At 38.8% G+C, this 19405-nt stretch overlaps 1 protein-coding gene across 1 annotated transcript in view; it reads right to left on the bottom strand.

Annotated features, from left to right (window-relative positions):
• SLC49A4 (solute carrier family 49 member 4) overlaps nt 1-19405 on the bottom strand; it is a 103458-nt gene that overhangs the window by 19019 nt on the left and 65034 nt on the right. The window contains exons 6-7 of the mRNA XM_081314767.1: nt 17541-17608; nt 7476-7603 (exon numbers count right to left, since the gene is read on the bottom strand). Coding sequence (XP_081170893.1) covers nt 7476-7603; nt 17541-17608 — 196 coding nt within the window. The remainder of the gene's footprint in view (nt 1-7475; nt 7604-17540; nt 17609-19405) is intronic.

Below are 19405 nucleotides of genomic sequence, written 5' to 3'. Positions count from 1 at the left end.
CAAACCTCCCCAAACAGGAACGGAGACCTGCCGAGGTTTGGGGAGGTTTGGGGAGGCGCCCAAACCTCCCCAAAGGTCGGCAGGTCTGCGCGGAGGAACGGAGACCTGCCGAGGTTTGGGGAGGTTTGGGGAGGCGCCCAAACCTCCCCAAACAGGAACGGAGACCTGCCGAGGTTTGGGGACGTTTGGGGAGGCGCCCAAACCTCCCCAAAGGTCGGCAGGTCTGCGCGGAGGAACGGAGACCTGCCGAGGTTTGGGGAGGTTTGGGGAGGCGCCCAAACCTCCCCAAACAGGAACGGAGACCTGCCGAGGTTTGGGGAGGTTTGGGGAGGCGCCCAAACCTCCCCAAACGTCGGCAGGTCTGCGCGGAGGAACGGAGACCTGCCGAGGTTTGGGGAGGTTTGGGGAGGCGCCCAAACCTCCCCAAACAGGAACGGAGACCTGCCGAGGTTTGGGGACGTTTGGGGAGGCGCCCAAACCTCCCCAAAGGTCGGCAGGTCTGCGCGGAGGAACGGAGACCTGCCGAGGTTTGGGGAGGCGCCCAAACCTCCCCAAAGGTCGGCAGGAGGAACGGAGACTTGCCGAGGTTTGGGGAGGTTTGGGGAGGCGCCCAAACCTCCCCAAAGGTCGGCAGGAGGAACGGAGACCTGCCGAGGTTTGGGGAGGTTTGGGGAGGCGCCCAAACCTCCCCAAAGGTCGGCAGGAGGAACGGAGACCTGCCGACGTTTGGGGAGGTTTGGGGAGGCGCCCAAACCTCCCCAAAGGTCGGCAGGAGGAACGGAGACCTGCCGACGAGCCGCGGCCACACAGGGTATTCCTGTGTATTCAGGCTTGCAGAACGGCGGATCGGCTTATACTCGAGTCAATAACTTTTTCCAGTTTTGGGGGGTGAAATTGGGGGTCTCGGCTTATACTCGAGTCGGCTTATACTCAAGTATATACGGTACTTCAAGTAATTAACAACCAAATTAATAACCCTTTTGTTAAAAATAACAAAAATAGAAAAGGGAAAAGGAACTAGGCTAAGCATCATTGGAACGCTTTTCTCTGGAAAACCCAAAGATGTTTTTTTCAAAAGACAACTGAACTTTGTTTTTCCTTGAAGATGATAAGGAGTCCATTTTACAATACCAATGCTGCCACAGAGCATTAGTACCTACTCGCTTTGCCCTCCTCTGTTCTTGAATGTGTGAGACCATGAGGAGATTCTTTCTCCGTGATCTAGTAATTTGGGCTGATACAAGTTGGAGAACACAATCCTGCAGGTACTGCACAACAAAAGGGTTTATAGACTAAAAACAACACTTTAAATTGTAATCAGAACTGAGTCAACATCTAATGCAAAGTCTGCAGTATGGATGCTAGAAGCTCACAGCTTTGGGTACCAGTTGACCCACAGAATACTGTATTCTGGATCAGATTATATCAAAGGTAGCCCCATGTAAAGCACATTATGGTAGCAGTCTATCTGTACAATAATGAGAAGATAGGTCCTGTAGCCAGGTCAGTGACCACCTCATTTTTTGGTGTTAGTTCTATAAGGTGCTGTAGGGCTTCATAGAACCGGTCAATTTCATCCTCTTCAGCACTGGTGGTTGGGGCACAGACTAGAACTATTGTGATATTGAATGGTTTGCCTTGGATTTGAACTGAGATCATTCTGTAATTTTGGGGATTGTATCCCAGTATTGCTTTTCCTACTCTTTTATTGACTATGAAGGCTACTCCATTTCTTCTGAGGGATTCTTGCCCGCAGTAGTATACCTGATGGTCATCTGAATTAAATTCACCCACTCCTGTCCATTTTAGTTCGCTGATTCCTAAGATGTCGATGTTCAGTCTTGTCATCTCTTGTCTGACCACGTCCAGCTTGCCTTGATTCATGGATCTTACATTCCAGGTTCCTATGGAGAAAAAAATCTTTACAGCATCGGACTTTCCTTTCAGCACCAGATACATCCACAGCTGAGCGTCGTTTCGGCTTTGGCCCAGTCGCTTCATTCTTTCTGGCGCTACTAGTACTAGCCCTCTGCTCTTCCCCAGTAGCATATTGGACTCCTTCCGACCTGAAGGGCTCATCTTCCAGCGTCATATCGTTTTGCCTTTTGGTACTGTCCATAGGGTTTTCGTGGCAAAGATACTGGAGTGGGTTGCCATTTCCTTCTCCAGTGGATCACGTTTTGTCAGAACTCTCTGCTATGACCTGTCCGTCTTGGGTGGCCCTGCACGGCATAGCTCATAGCTTCATTGAATTACGCAAGCCCCTTCGCCACGGCCAGGCAGTAATCCATGAAGGGGACATCCAGGAGTAGTGATGTATAATTGGGTATCATCAGCAAACCTTTGATACTGCACCCCCAAACTGTCACATGATCTTGCCATGGCCGGGAAGCTGATTGAAGGAAACCTCCTTGCCTACCACCACCTCGGAAAATAGAAGAATCACAATATAAAATACAGAAGATCAAGGAGATTATGTTTGACAGGAAAAATGGAGTGGATGATTGGGAGCTAAATATAAAACTGGCAAAAAATATATACAGCATGTAAATGAATTTGTGTACCTTGGTAGAATGTTAAATAAGAAGTGAACACGAATGAAGAAAATTTAAGAGCTCAAATAGTGGTAAAAATATATATAGCCTGTGATCTATTGTGAGGAATAAAAGTTTATCAAAAAGCCAATATTGTTGGGTATAAGAGTGTACTTCTGCAGCCTTAATTATATAGAAGTGAATGTTAAGTATGTCAGGAGAAACATAAAAGGAAGCTGAATGAAGGGTAAGTGGTTTACTTAAGAAGTGGGTGATGAGAGAAGTGGATATTGAATGTATGGGTGATAAATGAATGTGGACTGCAAACAAAAATGAGTGGCCAACGAGAAAGAAGTATCCTGAAGTAGTTTGGTCAATGAGGCTAAAATTGCAAAGCAAATACGTGAAGCAAGAATAGATGTCTGAATGGAAGGGAAAGACCAAGGAAGACATAAGAAGTGGGGGAAGGAGAGAGAAAAAGAGAAGCCTGAAAAACAAGTGGCACCATATGTTTGCAAGAAAAGAATGATATGGAGAGATATTGTAGCAAGTGATATAGTTTTAAACAAGATTTCTTTTCTCTGATTTTGTCCCTTTAATTTCTTTCCACTGGTATTTCACCCTCTATGATTTGCATCATACTGGAAATCATGAATCACTATTTCCTCCAAAGATAAGAACAGCATTAAGTAAAAAATGAAGAAGGTGAATTTCACTGATTTTCAAAAGATGAATGCAACTGCATTCTAATGAATTCTTCCATTATGTCAAAATTACCTTAATGGAACAAGAGCAGTTAAGAAACAACTGCCACTTGCTATATCAAATTTGGAAGGTTTCTTGTGCAGTGGTTAGGATGCAGTATCATAGGCAAAACTCTGCCCACTGCCAGGGGTTCGATTCTGACTGGCTCAAGGTTGACTCAGATTTTTAGCCTTCCAAACTGAGGACCCAGATTGTTGGGGGCGATATGCTGACTCTGTAAACCGCTTGGAAAGGGCTGTAAAGCACTATGGAGAGGTACATAAGTCTAAGTCAGACATGACAAACTCGGGACATCGTGCAACGTATCAGACCCTTTTTGCCATTGCCGGCAATGGGGTGGGTGTGGCTTCCGGCTGAAGTGTCCGGCCAGCAGGCCAGCAGTTTGACACCCCTGGTCTAAGTGCTATTGCTATTACTCTGTAATCCTTCAGGTTTATGGTCAGCAATTCAATGAATGTACATGAAATGTACAAGAAATAAGAAGAATCTTTGCTGGAACTATGGGAGTTTAGTCATGATTGAACGAAAAGGACCTAGAGTTGACGTTTTCTACAAGCACAGAAACTCTTGTATCAGTTATAGATCCAGATGTTTATTGTCTATGGGGAAAATAATTATTTTGGCAGATGTAAGCTATATATTCCTACACTTGAATTTTATCACATTTTTGATCACACACATGTACACCTTATACAAGTAGTCTTCAGCTTAGAATAGCAATTGGAACAGGAATTACCATCACCTAGCAATGTAATAAAGCACAATGCCACATGGCCAAATTGCTTAGCAACAGCAGTTCCAGTAGCCCCAGTTGCCATTGTTAAACAAGGATTGCATGGGTTCTTAAGTGAGAACCTCACATAATTGCAACTTCTAACTTCCTGCTGGCTTCTCCATTGACTTTGCTTGTGGGAAGCTGGCAGGGAACATTGGAAATCACAATCACAGACTGCAGGGACACTGCAATAGCCAGAACTCTGGGAAGCAGTTGTAAGTCCCCTTTTCCAGCGCCACTGTAACTTTGAATGGTCACAGAACAAATAGATGCAACCCAGGTAGCAGTGGGATTCAGCCAGTTCGCACCAGTTTGGCAGAACCAGTAGCTAATTTTTTGTTGCCCAAGCCCAGAATGGACTTCCAGAAGCGGCATCCACACAGAGAACCGGTTGTTCACATATTTGAATCCCACCGCTGAACCCAGGGTTTACCTGTATTTAAAATGGAGGAACAGAATGGTAGTCAAAATGTTCTCTATTCAGTAGGAAAGAAACAAGAACTCTGAGCAAGAGAAAGGAATTTTTTTAGCTATTTGAATTTTATACAAGGAACGTAATGGTAACGGATACCATGTCTTTTATACGCAAAATGGACTTCAAATGCCCAATATTTTAGAACAGTGTTTTGTTGCCAAACAAAAGCAAACTGCATGCTTTGTTTTGCATGCTGCATCAAACATGGAAGGAGAAAGATTGTTTTCATCTGGCAAAGCCAGTCTAGTTTTGCTTATTAACTAAGAATTAATTTAAAGAATTCATTCATTTTGTGGCATCAAATCAGAGAAGAGCCAACTTTGTTTGATGGTGGTATAGTTAAGTGGGAAAGTTTATTTCTGAATGGTACAAATATATGCCAACGCAAAGCAGCTTCTAAAAACTTGATGTTAGCCACAACAATGAAGAACTGAACTGCAATGATTATTCCTTTAAAATATGAAAAAATGACCACAGAATACACCAGTAAAAATATACATTAGTATGTCAGATAAAGTTTCATTTCTACCTGAAATCTCTTATTATGCTGCTCTCATCTGTGGTTTATTACTATGTTCCAAGGACAATTTTGAAGACATAAAATTAATTTAAATAAGATAGACTTATTTACCTAGATAAGAAATATTTGCTAAAATATTTGTCCAGGGAAGGAAAGGTCTGTGGCTATAGAGTATCATGTACACAAATGTCACAATCTTAAAGTTAATGACACAAGAATCTCTGGGAATGTTATATGTAATAAGACAGGATTAGTTTTGAAAGCATAAATATTTTCTCCTTTCTGACCAGAGTATAGAACTCTGATACAGAGAAAATGATGAATTTTGGTAAAAAAGAGCAACAGGTAAGCAAAAATCAGATAATTTTAACAAGCACTAATGGAACATAGCTCCAATTTTTCTTGTTAATGTGGAAAAATAAAATTACTAAGCAAATAAATAGTGTAAAATTTACTACCATGCACGAGTATAAAATTCTTTCCTTTGAAGCAAAGCTTCAGATTTAATTTTCAAAAGTGTTTGGTGCAGAAATGTAGTACCTCTGCAACATCTTAAAGCAACTATAATTTCTCTTAAGACTGTGGAGTTACCCGCATAGCTACCACACAGTTTAGGGGGAAAAAACACCAATACCTTTGGTGTCCTAAAGAGACAATATTCACACTTTCACAAACTCCAAAGCATCTTTTGCAAATTAAGTCTGAAATGCAGCACAACATTCCAGAAGAACAGATATAGATTCTTCTTTAACAATCACTCATTCAGTGAGCGTTTGAGGTTATATGGCGCTGAACAAGGGGACTTACAACTGTGCTTTGTAGCTGTAGCTAGAAATTAGCCCACAATTACAACAGTCACAGAAACATGTAGTCATTTGCATCCTTCATGATGGTTTCCAATAAGCAGAGTTAATGGGGAAGCTGGCAGGAAGTTGCAAATGGTGATGTTGCCCCTGCAGGATTTGCTTAATGATGGCCACCAGAATTGCCATAACTGCTCTTGTAATTCAGTTGCAATCATGTGACATTGTGCTTTATGCCAATGTCCCAATTACTGTCCTTCAGTGAGAATGACCTGTACAAATAGTCATAAAGAGGCCAATTTATCAAATTCAAGCAAGTTGTACAATCAACACATCTAATTGGAAGGGGAGCAGGAAGCAAGATTTGGTGTCAAAACATGAAGCAAAGAAAATTCAGAAAAGTTGAGAAATTTAACTTTAAATCAACCAAGCATATGTGATTTGTATAAAATATATAGACAAACTCTACTCTAGATATAAGGCTTATGTTAAATATAAAGTTATAATTTAATTTAATTTAATTTAATTTATTATCATTTCTATGCCGCCCTTCTCCCGAAGGACTCAGGGCGGTGTACAGGGCAAGAATAAAACACAGAAATTTACAAAAATTAAAAGATAATTAAATGCATGCCCAATTAAAATACAATTGATACATAATAAAAACCCCAATAAGAATGATAAAAAACCCCACCAATCCCCCCTCAGGCCAGGCCGGCTTGCTCGAACAAGTATGTTTTCAGATCGCGGCGAAAGGAGCGCAGATCGGGCGCCGTCCGGAGCTCAACCGGTAACTGGTTCCATAGCTCCGGGGCGCCCACAGAGAAGGATCTCCCCCTGGGGGCCACTAGACGGCATTCTCTGACCGGTGGCACCCTGAGGAGGCCGTCTCTGTGGGAACGCACAGGGCGCAGGGAGCTTGATGCCGGCAGCAGATGTTCCCTGAGGTACTCCGGCCCCATAATTGAATGAGCAAAGGAAAATTGTAAGGTTCTTTCATTTACATACTACAAATAACTCATAACAGCTTGTTATTTCTGCACATGCTTATGTTTCCAGATAAGCATCATATATTATACAATCACAAAATACAACATAGTATACAATTATCTACCAAGTTCCAAGTCAGCTGGGTTTAAGGATTATCATTAATCATTTTCTTTAACCAATGTTTAACTAACAGTGATCTTAAAAGTCTTGTCAAAGACACTTGGTAAAATGAACACAAAAAATTCCCGTCTTGCTTTAACCAACTAAGTAAAATTACAAGCTACACAACCTATTTAGTGTAAGAAATGTAAAGACACCATTCAAGGAGTTTCACAATTAGATTGCACATGTACAGCTTAAGTTCATTTCTGATAGCAATTTTCTTTGTTATTCTGCAATTGGCTTAACAAATGTAAGAGTTTTATAATACATCTTGAAAAATATTGGTGGTTTCAGTCAGAAAACCAAGTAATTTCCCAATTTTCACTTGGAATAGTTTAATTTATATTTTGAAGTTTTATAGTGAACTACACCACGACATTTCCTAGCATTCTACATGTTTGAAAGCCATTACTAAAACATTTGTCAAACCTGGAAACTGGGATTAACATACCTGTAGTTAAAGGAAGGTGAATGACAGTTTTTAAACATGTTAAAGTATACCAAAAAGATGACAGAGTTGCTCCTGACAGTAACAGAAGTAGGATAGGTTTCAGCATTCCTCTGATAAAATCAGCAAACCTGTAACATAAACCATAGTTTAAAAATCATTCATACAAACTGTGATAAAAAGTACATTTTAGCTAAAGTGCTCTGTAGAATTATTAAAACAGTGTTTTCTGATGTAGTAGTTCTGGACGAACTGTACAGTTCCTGCTGTCTTAGGAAAGCTCAAAATATTCTTAAAGACTCATCTCATCCTGGACATCCTTTTTTTGAACTATTATCATCTGGCAGATGGTACAGGATAATAAAAACAAAGACAAATAGGCTGAAAAATAGTTTATTAAATACTACTGTATAGTGCAACATTGAAGTGCAATTACAGGGGTGGCGCAATGGTGAATAGAATGTGGATGTGTGGATATAATGTATGTTCTTATTTGTGGTTTTCATTTGTGTGTAGTGTGCACTGTGGACAGCACTTAATTTCACTGTGAGTTACACAATGACAATAGATTATTCTATTCTATTCTATTCTATTCTATTCTATTCTATTCTATTCTATTCTATTCTATTCTATTCTATTCTATTCTATTCTATTCTATTGTTCTAGAAAGATATCAATAGACACAAAGATGTATTACAATGTATGTGATAATTTTGAATTTCTAAGATGAGTCAAGTATGAAGTTAAGTCTATAATTCCATTTTCTTTTTATTTTATTCTTGTCTGAGGAAAAATATCTTAGGATGTGAAACAATTTGCTGAATAATGGAAATTATTCCCCTCCAACTAATGGAGCATTGTAAATGGCTTTATACTTTTTTTCTCAGTTCAACATCATCTTGAGTTGAGGTTTCTCATATTATTTCTGCAAAATTCAATGGGCTGATCTGGATATAAAGTTTGATCTCAAACGTATTAGCCTATCCATTTCAACTATTTCACCCACTTTTGTAGAAACTTGGTTTATTTCAGCCATTTATCCTGGATTACTCTAATGGGCTGATGAAGAATGACCACTGAATTAAGATTGCATCAAAAAGAGACAGTCAATTTAAAATTTATTGAAATAACATGTAAACTGGTGATACATCAGTGAAAAACAGTGAGAACATAATATAAAATTAAATGAATCACATTATAGTAAAATGCTTAATGAATCACAACAGAATAAAATTATTAATCAAATAAACAACTGAAACAAAATTTCCTAAACTAGATATGGAATAATAAATGGTTAATCAGTAAGTACTGAAGGAATAATGAATACTAATATAAATCAGAAAAAAGCATGTTAAAATTAAACTTTGGCTACTCTATTATTTTTTTAATCAGAATGATTTGTCTTTCCATTTTATTGTGAGACATTAAAGGCTAGGGTTAAAGGAATTCAGTGTCATATTTGGTGGCATCAAAAACAAATAGTTGCCTCCACTTTAGCATTTTTATAGACAATAATATCTTTTAATGAAAAAGGCATCTCATTTTATTTTATTTATTTATTTAGATTTATATACCGCCCTTTCCCGAAGGACTCAGGGCGGTTTACAGGATTTTAAAAGAAAATCACTACAAAAGTTAAAAACAAATTAAAAAAGATTAAATGAAACCCTGAGAAAAAATAAAAACCCAGTTAAAATTAAAAATTAAAAAATTCTCAGCCTGGGCCAGAGAGCTCGAAGAGCCAGGTCTTCAGGTCCCAGCAGAATGAACGGAGGTCGGGGGCAGTCCTAAGCTCCGCGGGCAGCTGGTTCCAAAGGGCAGGCACGCCCACTGAGACGGCCCTACCCCTGGGTGTTACCCGCTGGCAATCTTTAACCGGCGGCACCCTGAGAAGACCCTCCCTGTGGGAGCGCACTGGACGAAGGGAGCTTGATGCTGGCAGGTGTTCCCTCAAATATCCCGGACCCTCGCCATTTAGGGCTTTATAGGTCATCACCAGCACCTTGAATCTCACCCGAAGGGCAACTGGAAGCCAATGCAGCTCACGGAGTAGAGGTGTTACATGGGAGTATCGGGAGACCCCCATCACGACTCGCGTAGCCGCATTCTGCACCATTCATGACCTAGCTAGCCACTACATTTATGATGACACTCCTAAATCTCATTTATTATTTTTGCCTAACATATATATTTAGAACAGAACAGAACAGAGCTGGAAGGGACCTTGGAGGTCTTCTAGTCCAGCCCTCTGCTTAAGCAGGAGAACCTATACCATCTCAGACAAGTGACTGTCTAGTCTCTTCTTAGAAATCTCCAGTGATGGAGCGCCACGATATCTGTAGGCAAGCTGATCCACTGGTTAATTGGCCTCACTGTCAGGAAGTTTCTCCTTAATTCCAGGTTGCTTCTCTTTTTGATCAGTTTCCAACGATTGTTTCTCATCCTTCCCTCTGGTGCTTTGGTGAATAACGTGACCCCCTCTTCTTTGTGGCAGCCCCTCAAATACTGGCATACTGCTATCATGTCTCCCCTATTTCTTCTTTTCTTTAGACTAGCCAAGCCCAAGTCCCGCAGCCTTTCTTTGTATGTTTTAGTCTCCAGGTCCGTTATTTTCCCCTTTCTTGAAGATCAGCCCTTTTCCAATCCTCAGATACTTCCCCGGTGCTCCCAAGGTTCCAGCAATTTCAATTCCCTCTATCACTTCTTCTCTATAGTAAGGATTAAGTCCAGTATAGCTTTACGTCTAGTTCCCTCCTCCATCTTTTGGGTGACAAAGTTGTTGGCTAGGTTGGTTAGGAATCTGTTTAAACTCCTGCTTACTGCAGAGGTTTGTCTCCCATTTGATATCTGGAAAGTTGAAGTATCCTATTACTACTGTGGTATATTTCCTACATACATTTATTAACTGGTTCACAAAGAGTTCATCTATTTCTTCTGATTGGTTGGGTGGCCTGTAATATACACCTATGGCAATGTCATTTTTTTTCTCTTTTATATTGACCCATATACATTCTGGAGAGATTTTATCTTTGATCATATGCATTTCTGTAGATATGTAGTATTTTCTTACATATAGTGCAACTCCCCCCCCTTTTTTGTAGACCTGTTTCTTTTGAATTTGGTTGTTGTTTATATGCTGACCTATCAAAATTGATATTAAATTCATTGATAGATGAAAGCATTACTAATTTTTCATTTTTTACTTTTTTGTCTCTGTAGTCAATAATCTTATTGATAGATGAAAATATAAATGAAACAGTATTAATTTCTCTTTAATCATGAAATAAGTGCAGAAGCTCTATCTGCTGAAGATTTAAAATTATTTATCCTAAAGTATAATATACTTGTGATTTATTGTTCATCAGATTGTTCCATAAACTTAAAGCACACTGCAGCCTCATATTGTGGCTGAGTATAGAGAAGCCCAATAAATATTTTTGAAGGCTAGTTCAGGTTTTGGGTCCTTAAACAAAAGTGGTCAGGACCCTTTAATGTTATGTTACTTCAACCCATGGCCCCCAGCAATCCTTTCTAGTGCAGTAGTAGCCCAGATCAACTTTCATTGTGTTCATATTCTGTCTTCCAAACACTCTTTCATCATACCCTTAAAGCATAAAGATGATCAGGCTTTATTTGTTCAATGTTTATTAAGTCCCTTCTTCATATAGTTGCAGAAAGTGGCTAGATCCACCAAGTTAACATTTCCTGAAGTGAAAAGGGACAGCCTTCTGACTTTGTGCCACTTGGAGGGCATAGGAACTTTGAGTCTGGCAGCTGAAGGACATTAATTTACCAGCTTGCATTATAATGAATTGTTTGTATTGATTTTTATGGACACTTTAATTTTACACATTTTAAGTCTCTTAGTGTCATATTAGCAAGTTGTATACACTGGGTGATATGTAAGCCCAGTGAATCTCTCTCAGCCCTATCTGCTATTGGGGCAGAGGGTGGGGGAGGAGAGTACCCCATTTAAGCACACAAATTTGGAGAAAGTCACTTTGAATTACTGTATCACAATCCATTCAAGACTGTATATTCATTGTTCCATCCCTACTCATCTCTCTTTCACTTTATTTTTGATGTGGTCTTTCACTTTTTATATTGTGGCTTCTTCTATTATTTTACATGTTGTAAGATTTCCTATCTGTATGTGTAAAGTCAATGTCTTCTTGTAAATATTACATACAGAGAAATACTTCCTTAATTATCAAGCAATGTTGATGTTAATAATTGCCATTTCAGACCAAGTCTTGGATTCCAACCGAGGCTAATAATATGCCCTAAGAAACAGCATTCTGCTCTTTTCTCTATCTGGCAACTAACATTCAGAAAAACTCGTTCTAATTTATTCTCCACTCACACACTTTATCACCTCTGCTGTTCATTTCTTCCCCTCCTTTTTTTCTTTCCCACAAATTGCAATGTAGCCCTTGACCTTGAGCTTCCACTGAGAAAGCAGTTGAATTCCTACTACAGGACACCAAGGAGCATATTGCTGTCACCCCTTCAACTTGGACCAGTATCTCATGAACTAAAAACGTCACTTTGTATGCATCTTTTAGTTCACAATTTAATTAAATCTGTAAGCTTCTCTCCTCATTGCTATAGATATCACCCTATGTTGCAAAGTTGCTGCATTTTGACTTTGCTGTAGTTTAATGTTGACGGAAATGTTGAGCCATGAAGGACAAAACTTGAAAAATAATTCTGGCCACTATGAAATATAACAAGAAAAATGCCATGGGGAGAAAAGATTGAATCAGGTTGCTTTGTAATGCTGTGCAATTTAAGTTAAAAAAAAATGGGTGTCGCTTTCCAAAGTTTCTTTTTCCTTTTTCCTTCCCCAACCCAAATTAGCTTTGTTCCGTAGTGACTAAGAAAGGCATACAATACTCACCAGCCACCTAAAATATCTAAGGCTCTTCAATCATAAACATGCCATATAAATTATCTCAAATTTCTGGTCTGGTGTTAGGAGAGTGGCATAAATCTCATGTGGAGGAAGGCACCATATACCACTGGTAACAAAATAATGAAATTTGAGAGCTCATTTTCCAACTGTGCTTTCCTTTGACAGGCATAATTTTGTACCACAGGCACAAACGTTTCTATTAGATGCAGAGATTGCTTGACATCCAAATGATAGCTTTAGCAGCATCCAACTGGAAAGAGGTTTAAATGCAGTGTCCTTTATAGATTGCATTTAGCCAGTAAATAATGCTCACCGGGTGAGTGAAATTATATTGCAATTTATTACAATGGGTGGTGGAAGGATTGGGACTGAGTTACCAGTGTAGGTTGGAATAAATCTCCACTAGAGTTGTAAGAGGAAATTCCAGAGCTACTAAGCAAATTAGAAACTAGTGGAACAAAACAAAACAAAACTTCCACACTTACATTATTAGAAAATATACCAAGATGCCTTCAAGTCACAGGACCATCACAGAAATCCATGAGCTTGTCGGAGCTGACAAAAATCATTACCTAATTTTCCTAATTACAACTTTCAGCAGATGATAGTCAGGAAAGACACTGATTTAACTTTATACAGATAAATTGCTGAATAGGTCTAAGGAAAGGGAGTTATTCATCAAAAGCGATAAATCGCTACTCTTTTTGCATTCAAATTTCTATGCTTGAAGGTTCTGTAATTTTTTCAGTCAGAAAGAGGCATTTGGCAAGTGGCTGTTAGCTTTTTATTAAAAGCACAAAAAGTTTGAAGTGCTGGAGTCAACAAAAATGTATGCATTGCTACAGAATCAGAAACCATTTGTTAGCAGATAAAAAGGCATTAAAAGGATAGTCTGCTACTAAAATTGAGCTACATGTTTGAGTAATTAATTTCTCTCAAAAGGTCAAAATTTACATAAAACTCTGTTGGCAAACCTGCAGAGGAATCATTATACAGCTAAAGAAGAATGGCCACCCATTATAATATACCAGCAAGAGAAAGAACTATCCTTTGTATAAAAGATCCCATAATGGGGTAGAAGAAAAATCAATGTGATACAAAACTTTGCTGATTTAAAGCGATAAGAGGCTCCGCATATTTATAGTTGTAATTCTGTGCCCTTACTTTCATTTCCTTGAGAGTGTTTTATCAGAGAGCTCTGATCTTTAACAACCAGATATCTCATTTAGCAAGTCTCAATAAGCAACTCTAATTTTTAGGTATTTATATGTTCAAGTATAGCACTGCAATCTTAACACTGAAAGAAGTAAAATAAGGAAACTGGTTGTTGTTGTTTTTTAAACTATACCACCCAACTCTGTTAGTTATATCCAACAGCCAACTATACTAGTTTTATTTTGATAGAAGAACGATCCACATCTTTCAATGATATGGATTATCTTGACTCCACGGTTTAAAGATATCTGCAAGTTGTTAAAACCATAATCAAACGCTTTAAAATTCCAGTTTTCCTTGTTTGCATGTGAAGGAGGAAAAGCATGAGGGATTGAGACTCAGTGTACTGTAAACTCAATCCTTGTTATCCACAGGGGTTACATCTTGAAAACCCCTGCAAAAACAGAAACCACAGATACTGAGGCATTCAAGTGAATATAATCTATACAGAACAATGAAATAGATAGCCTGTAAAATGGAAATCTTCAAATATTTACCTACGTTTTGTCAGAAATACCTTATTTCAGCAAAGAAGAAACTATGCAGTTACAACTATTCCTAGCAATCTTGCATCTCCTTTCCTGTTTAATTTTTTTATAGTAAATCCACACCTACATACAGACAACAGAGTACTGTTGGAATAAGGCCACCTTTAAAAAAAAATAGGATATGGCAACTGTGCAGTTTTTCTGCACATCTGGGGAGTTTACACTTTACCACCAAATCTGACATCATGTTTATGTTTCTCTGTAATGTATTTTGATTACTTCAGTAAGATTACTAATCCATAAACTAAGACTAGCAACTCCCAGCCAACCTTAAACACAAAACTTCTAAACAATCCTATGCTGCAATTATTGCTACAGTATATAGCACCAGGAATGAACACGATAATGCTTTTAATTTTAATACAGGCAAATGCATTTAAACAGGTTTTAAAAAATATTGAAAGCAACCATTTTTCAAGCATTATTCAAGGCTTCAGGCCAACAGAGGCCACGACTGAAGCAAGCAGTGCCTCTTTTTTTAAAAAATGCCACTGTTATTCCTTCACTGTTATATAAAGGAATTCAAAACTCCCTCTAGCTATCCATCAACAGGACAACTCTTCGGAAAAAACAACCCAATGGGACCAAACTTGGTGAGGCTAGAAAAAGCTAGCCAAAAAAAAAAAAGACTGAGTCTGAAAATCAGTCATATTCAGCTTGGGGCTGAAGAGAAAAACAATCCAGAATAAAGTCCTTCCCAGACATGTTAGCAGTATCATCCCTGACTATTGCTGACTGTTCTATGCAAAGTTCTTTCTGCCTTCCTTCTTCTGGTCTCTGACACAGAGCGGTGCATAAGGACTCACCCTGCGCGTTGAAAATGCACATATACACAGAAAAGTGGAGGAAAAGTGGAATATCTCTCTCTCTCTCTCTCTCTCTCTCTCACACACACACACACACACACACACACACACACACACACACACACACATTTAAGTTTGCTACATAAAAGAAAACTGAGGCGCTTCCTATGGCCAGTCCTGATAATAGATCTGGAAAGCATTCTAGAAACCATGATCTGCACAATTTCCCTACCTTGTTTTTTTTTTAACATGGAGGAGCTAAGATGGTGAAGAGGCATATAAATCTTTCTTTAACTCCTCATTTTCACTATTAAAAGTTCTTTCTCTTCCAACAAGCTCTTCTCTTTCTTACATACAGAAGACCCCAGAGAACAGACAAATAGCTCTTGAAATTGATGTGAACTTTAAGAAGGCTTTGGAAATTAGGCTCAGGGTCACATGAAATTAGAGGATTGTGTGAGTTTTTCATACCATAGATCTTAAAGGAGTTTTATTGACACAGAGATAGGGAAAAAAAGCCTTGATAAAGGATAATTGTGCAGAATAACAAGAATTATAGCCTAGGAAATATTATGTTAACCATACGATATAATGAGGCACTTTACAATTATGCCACTGTAAACAATATAAAAGCCATCAAGTCAACTCAATTCATTGGAATAAATCAATTCATTGGAATCACATGTTTACACTTAATTTATTTATAATATTCCTGTTTCATGTTCCAACAGAAAAGAATGTGCAAATGGCTTAAAACTGTAAACTATTACAATAACAAAATAAATATTGAATCATAGTTTGAAAGTTTATCAATCTGAAGAAAAAAATCTGATCAAAGTTTGATGAAAAAGGATGGAAAAGCAAGAATCAAAACAAAGATGTAAGGTACCAACGTTATTAAAAGTACAAGAAAATGAAATACTTAAAAAGTATTTATTTGATTTATTCTGCCTTTATTTTTTGTCAACTCAAGTCAGCGTACCTAGCATACCAAACATTATCACTATTTTTATATTTATTTAGTTTAGTTTTGATGCTTAAACAGTAGGCCTTTCTAAAGATAGTTCCTCGGTAAACTTCTGAAAATAATCTCAAAAGAAAGGCACATTCAAAAAAAGAGACAAACACATACAAAAAACTACAAGGAACTTAAAATTAGTTCTGTGTTATCAGATATACAACAAATATATCATGCTACAAAATGCTGATCTGGAAAATTTCACAGCTCTGTAGGTTTCATCATATTCAGTTCTAAAACAATGAATGTAAAAGTAGGGGATGATTAAAGGGGAAGCTGAGGACATAAAATGTGAAAGACCACTTTAACTAGTATAGGCAGGGCTTGTTTTTGTCAAAAAGAGGAGAGGGTTTTTAAATTTTTTCTTTGTGATACACCCATTTTCAAACTTACACCACAGCTTTAAAGTGTGATGGAAAACCATGGCGGCAGCTTCCAGCTCTTATGTTTATAAAGAGCATTGTGTGGCAAAAAGCAGGCTGCAGTTGGCTACCCATAAGCTAAGCTGTACCTTTATATGATTGACACTGAATCACATATAAGCTTTTTTTTTGCTATTTCACTCTTAGTTTTGGGTAAGAAAGAGAACCTGCAAACCCACATTTAACCACCACTTCCCATTATATCCAGATCAGGAACTACAACCAATAGTTTCCAAATAAAATAAGATCCACAAGCTAAATTTAAACCATAGTTTAAAACTGGTTTACGATCATAGCCAGTTTGGAATAATTATCCATAGTTTCTGATTTGGAAGGAAAGAGAAGGTATGGTTAAATGAACATTTCTAGCTGGCTTATTATTCTGAAATGCAGAAAAAAGTTCCATGAGGGCATTTACATCTTATGGATATGTGGTTTATTCAGCCATGATTTCATCATTTGATCATAATCATATATTATTTGGACTATTAAGTATATAAATTCCTTTCTGCATGAAAGTTCATTAAGCTGAACAATTTATATGGCTAATATAATTTGGGAACACAATGATAGTTGTAACAAGTCATTATAATATCCTCCAAACATCTTTTGTATTAAGCACTTTGATGTTGTGATATTCAGAAGTTCACAACTCACATATAGTCAGTGGTTTACAGTAATGGAAATACAGCAAGACTCTCACAAGATGTTTAAATAATTCACCATAACATTCAAACCAACCCCTTAATATTCAATTTCCCCAAAGAATCAATCACAACTATGATGGAAGAGATGAAAGCAAAACATGAGCAAAATACCCATTGTTCCTTCATTATTTCATCTAAGTATTCTTCCACCTTTGGATGGAGTGGACCGAGAGTAGTTTTCAAACACAATAATACACCCTGCTTAGTTTGATGACTGAACAAATGGGATTTTCAGCATTCATGGACTTTAAAAAAAAAGATAAACCAGAGAAAATTACTATTCTGGATAGAAGATGAATATATTTCTAACCTATAGAAAATGATTTTTTTTACAATTGTCATGGAAGAGAGGAAATGATTTCAGAAGGTATTATTTTAGGATAACTAAAAGAAAATTTCACTAAAGAAAAATAAGAGAGGAAAAAAGTAAAGCTTACCTTGCTAGTGCTATGCCAACAACACAGCCGCCTACAATGGACCAAAATCCAATCCAACCTGCATCCACCTGGAAAAAAAATAAGATAAAGAAATATAATGTTGCTTTTTGGTTGATATTTGCTATTTGTATATAAGAATTCTGGAGTACAGCCCTGAAAGTAAGTTTCTATTTGGCTATTGACTGACTTATTATCAATTGCATAATCTGCTTAATCTCTTTTTAAGCCATCTAAGAAAGCAGACACTCTTTCTCAAGACCCTCAAGACTGCTTTCTCAAAACCCTCTTGAGAAAGCAAATACAAGTTAGCACCCTTGGTATGTGAGATGTATTTTTTGTAGGCTGACTTCAGTCTGACCAGAGGCATCCACAAAGGGGAAGGAGGAGTCTATTCCTTTCATATGTGCATTGTGACATTGCATTCACATACAAAAGGGGCAGAACTTCCATTTCAGACTGTTTTCATCCATTTGATGAAAGCATCAGATCCTGCAGACACCTCAAGATCTACTCCCAATTGGTTTCAATATTAAACATTAGGAAGTATATAGTATCTATTCATATCTCTCTAGGAACTTGAACTAAATAGGATTAGTTTACTGTGTTTCCCTGAAAATAAGACCCGGTCTTAATATATTTTTTTGCCTCCAAAAGAGGCACTAGGTCTTATTTTGAGGGGATGTATTATTTTTTTCCTGACACCTCCCTCACCTTGGAGTGGCAGCACCAACAGCCTCATCCAGCAGGTGTCCGTGTGGCTGCCGCCCTACTTCTTCTGTGGCCTCTCGCAGGACACCATGTGATGTGTCATGACAGTGCCGCCCCACACCCGCTTACCTTTGCCACCACAGCCAGGCCTCCCATGCCCTGACACCTGATGCACTGCTGCCCCACGTCTTCTGGTTGCTGGCAGCAGGATGCCACGTGGTGCATCATGCCAGTGCTACCATCATATGCAGCAGCACTGACATGACGAATCACATGGCATCCTGTGCAATGTGACATGTGGTATCCTGCTGCCAGCAACCAGAAGTGGGCCAGCAGCCACCCAGGCTGCTGCTGGATGGGGCTGCAGCCACAAGGCAAGGCAGGTGTCAGGGCGTGAAAAGCATGGCTGCGGGGTTAGGCAAGTGGGTGCAGGGTGTGTGGGGTAGCTGCATCCCCCATAGCTTGATTTTTACGTGTGTGCCCCGCCCCACCTTGTGCAACCACAGTGGGGCGGAGTGGGTGGGGTCTTAACTAGGGTTTATTTTGGGGGGGTAAGATATATATTAGGTGCACATGTAAAAATCAAGCTAGGGCTTATTTTTGGGATAGGCCTTATTTTTGGAGAAACACAGTAGTTGTATGTGAGGATAGCTTATTAAAAAGTCTTGAGCTAAACTTTATGTGGAATTCCTCTAAGGAAACAAACTATAAAGCCACCCTAATTATTCTTGTTCTTTGCCTTCATGTTAATAAAAAACCTTTGGTTTTTCAAATTCACATTTGTGAGCTAGCAATGAAATCTGAAATTACCGTATATACTTGAGTATAAGCCGACTCGAGTATAAGCCGAGACCCCCAATTTCACCCCCAAAAACTGGGAAAAGTTGTTGACTCGAGTATAAGCCGATCCGCCGTTCTGCATGCCTCGGAGGCTGGATCCGCGCTCTGCAAGCCTCTGCCGCCAGGCAGGTCTCCGTTTTGTTCTGGGACTAGTTCCCTAGCCTTTTGGAGCTTTTGGTGTTCGCCCATCAGCTGTCTACGGGGAGGCAACAAAGCTGCCTCTCTAGGCTTTGAGAAAAGGCCCCTTGCACAAAAGGCAGCTTCAGGACGAGCTCCCAAAAACCCTTTCCTTCCTTAACGCCCTCCCCACCTTCCCC

This window comes from Vipera berus (assembly GCF_964194415.1).
Source record: "Vipera berus genome assembly, chromosome: 1".
Taxonomy (NCBI): Eukaryota; Metazoa; Chordata; class Lepidosauria; order Squamata; family Viperidae; genus Vipera; species Vipera berus.
This window is presented reverse-complemented; position numbering and strand designations above follow the sequence as displayed.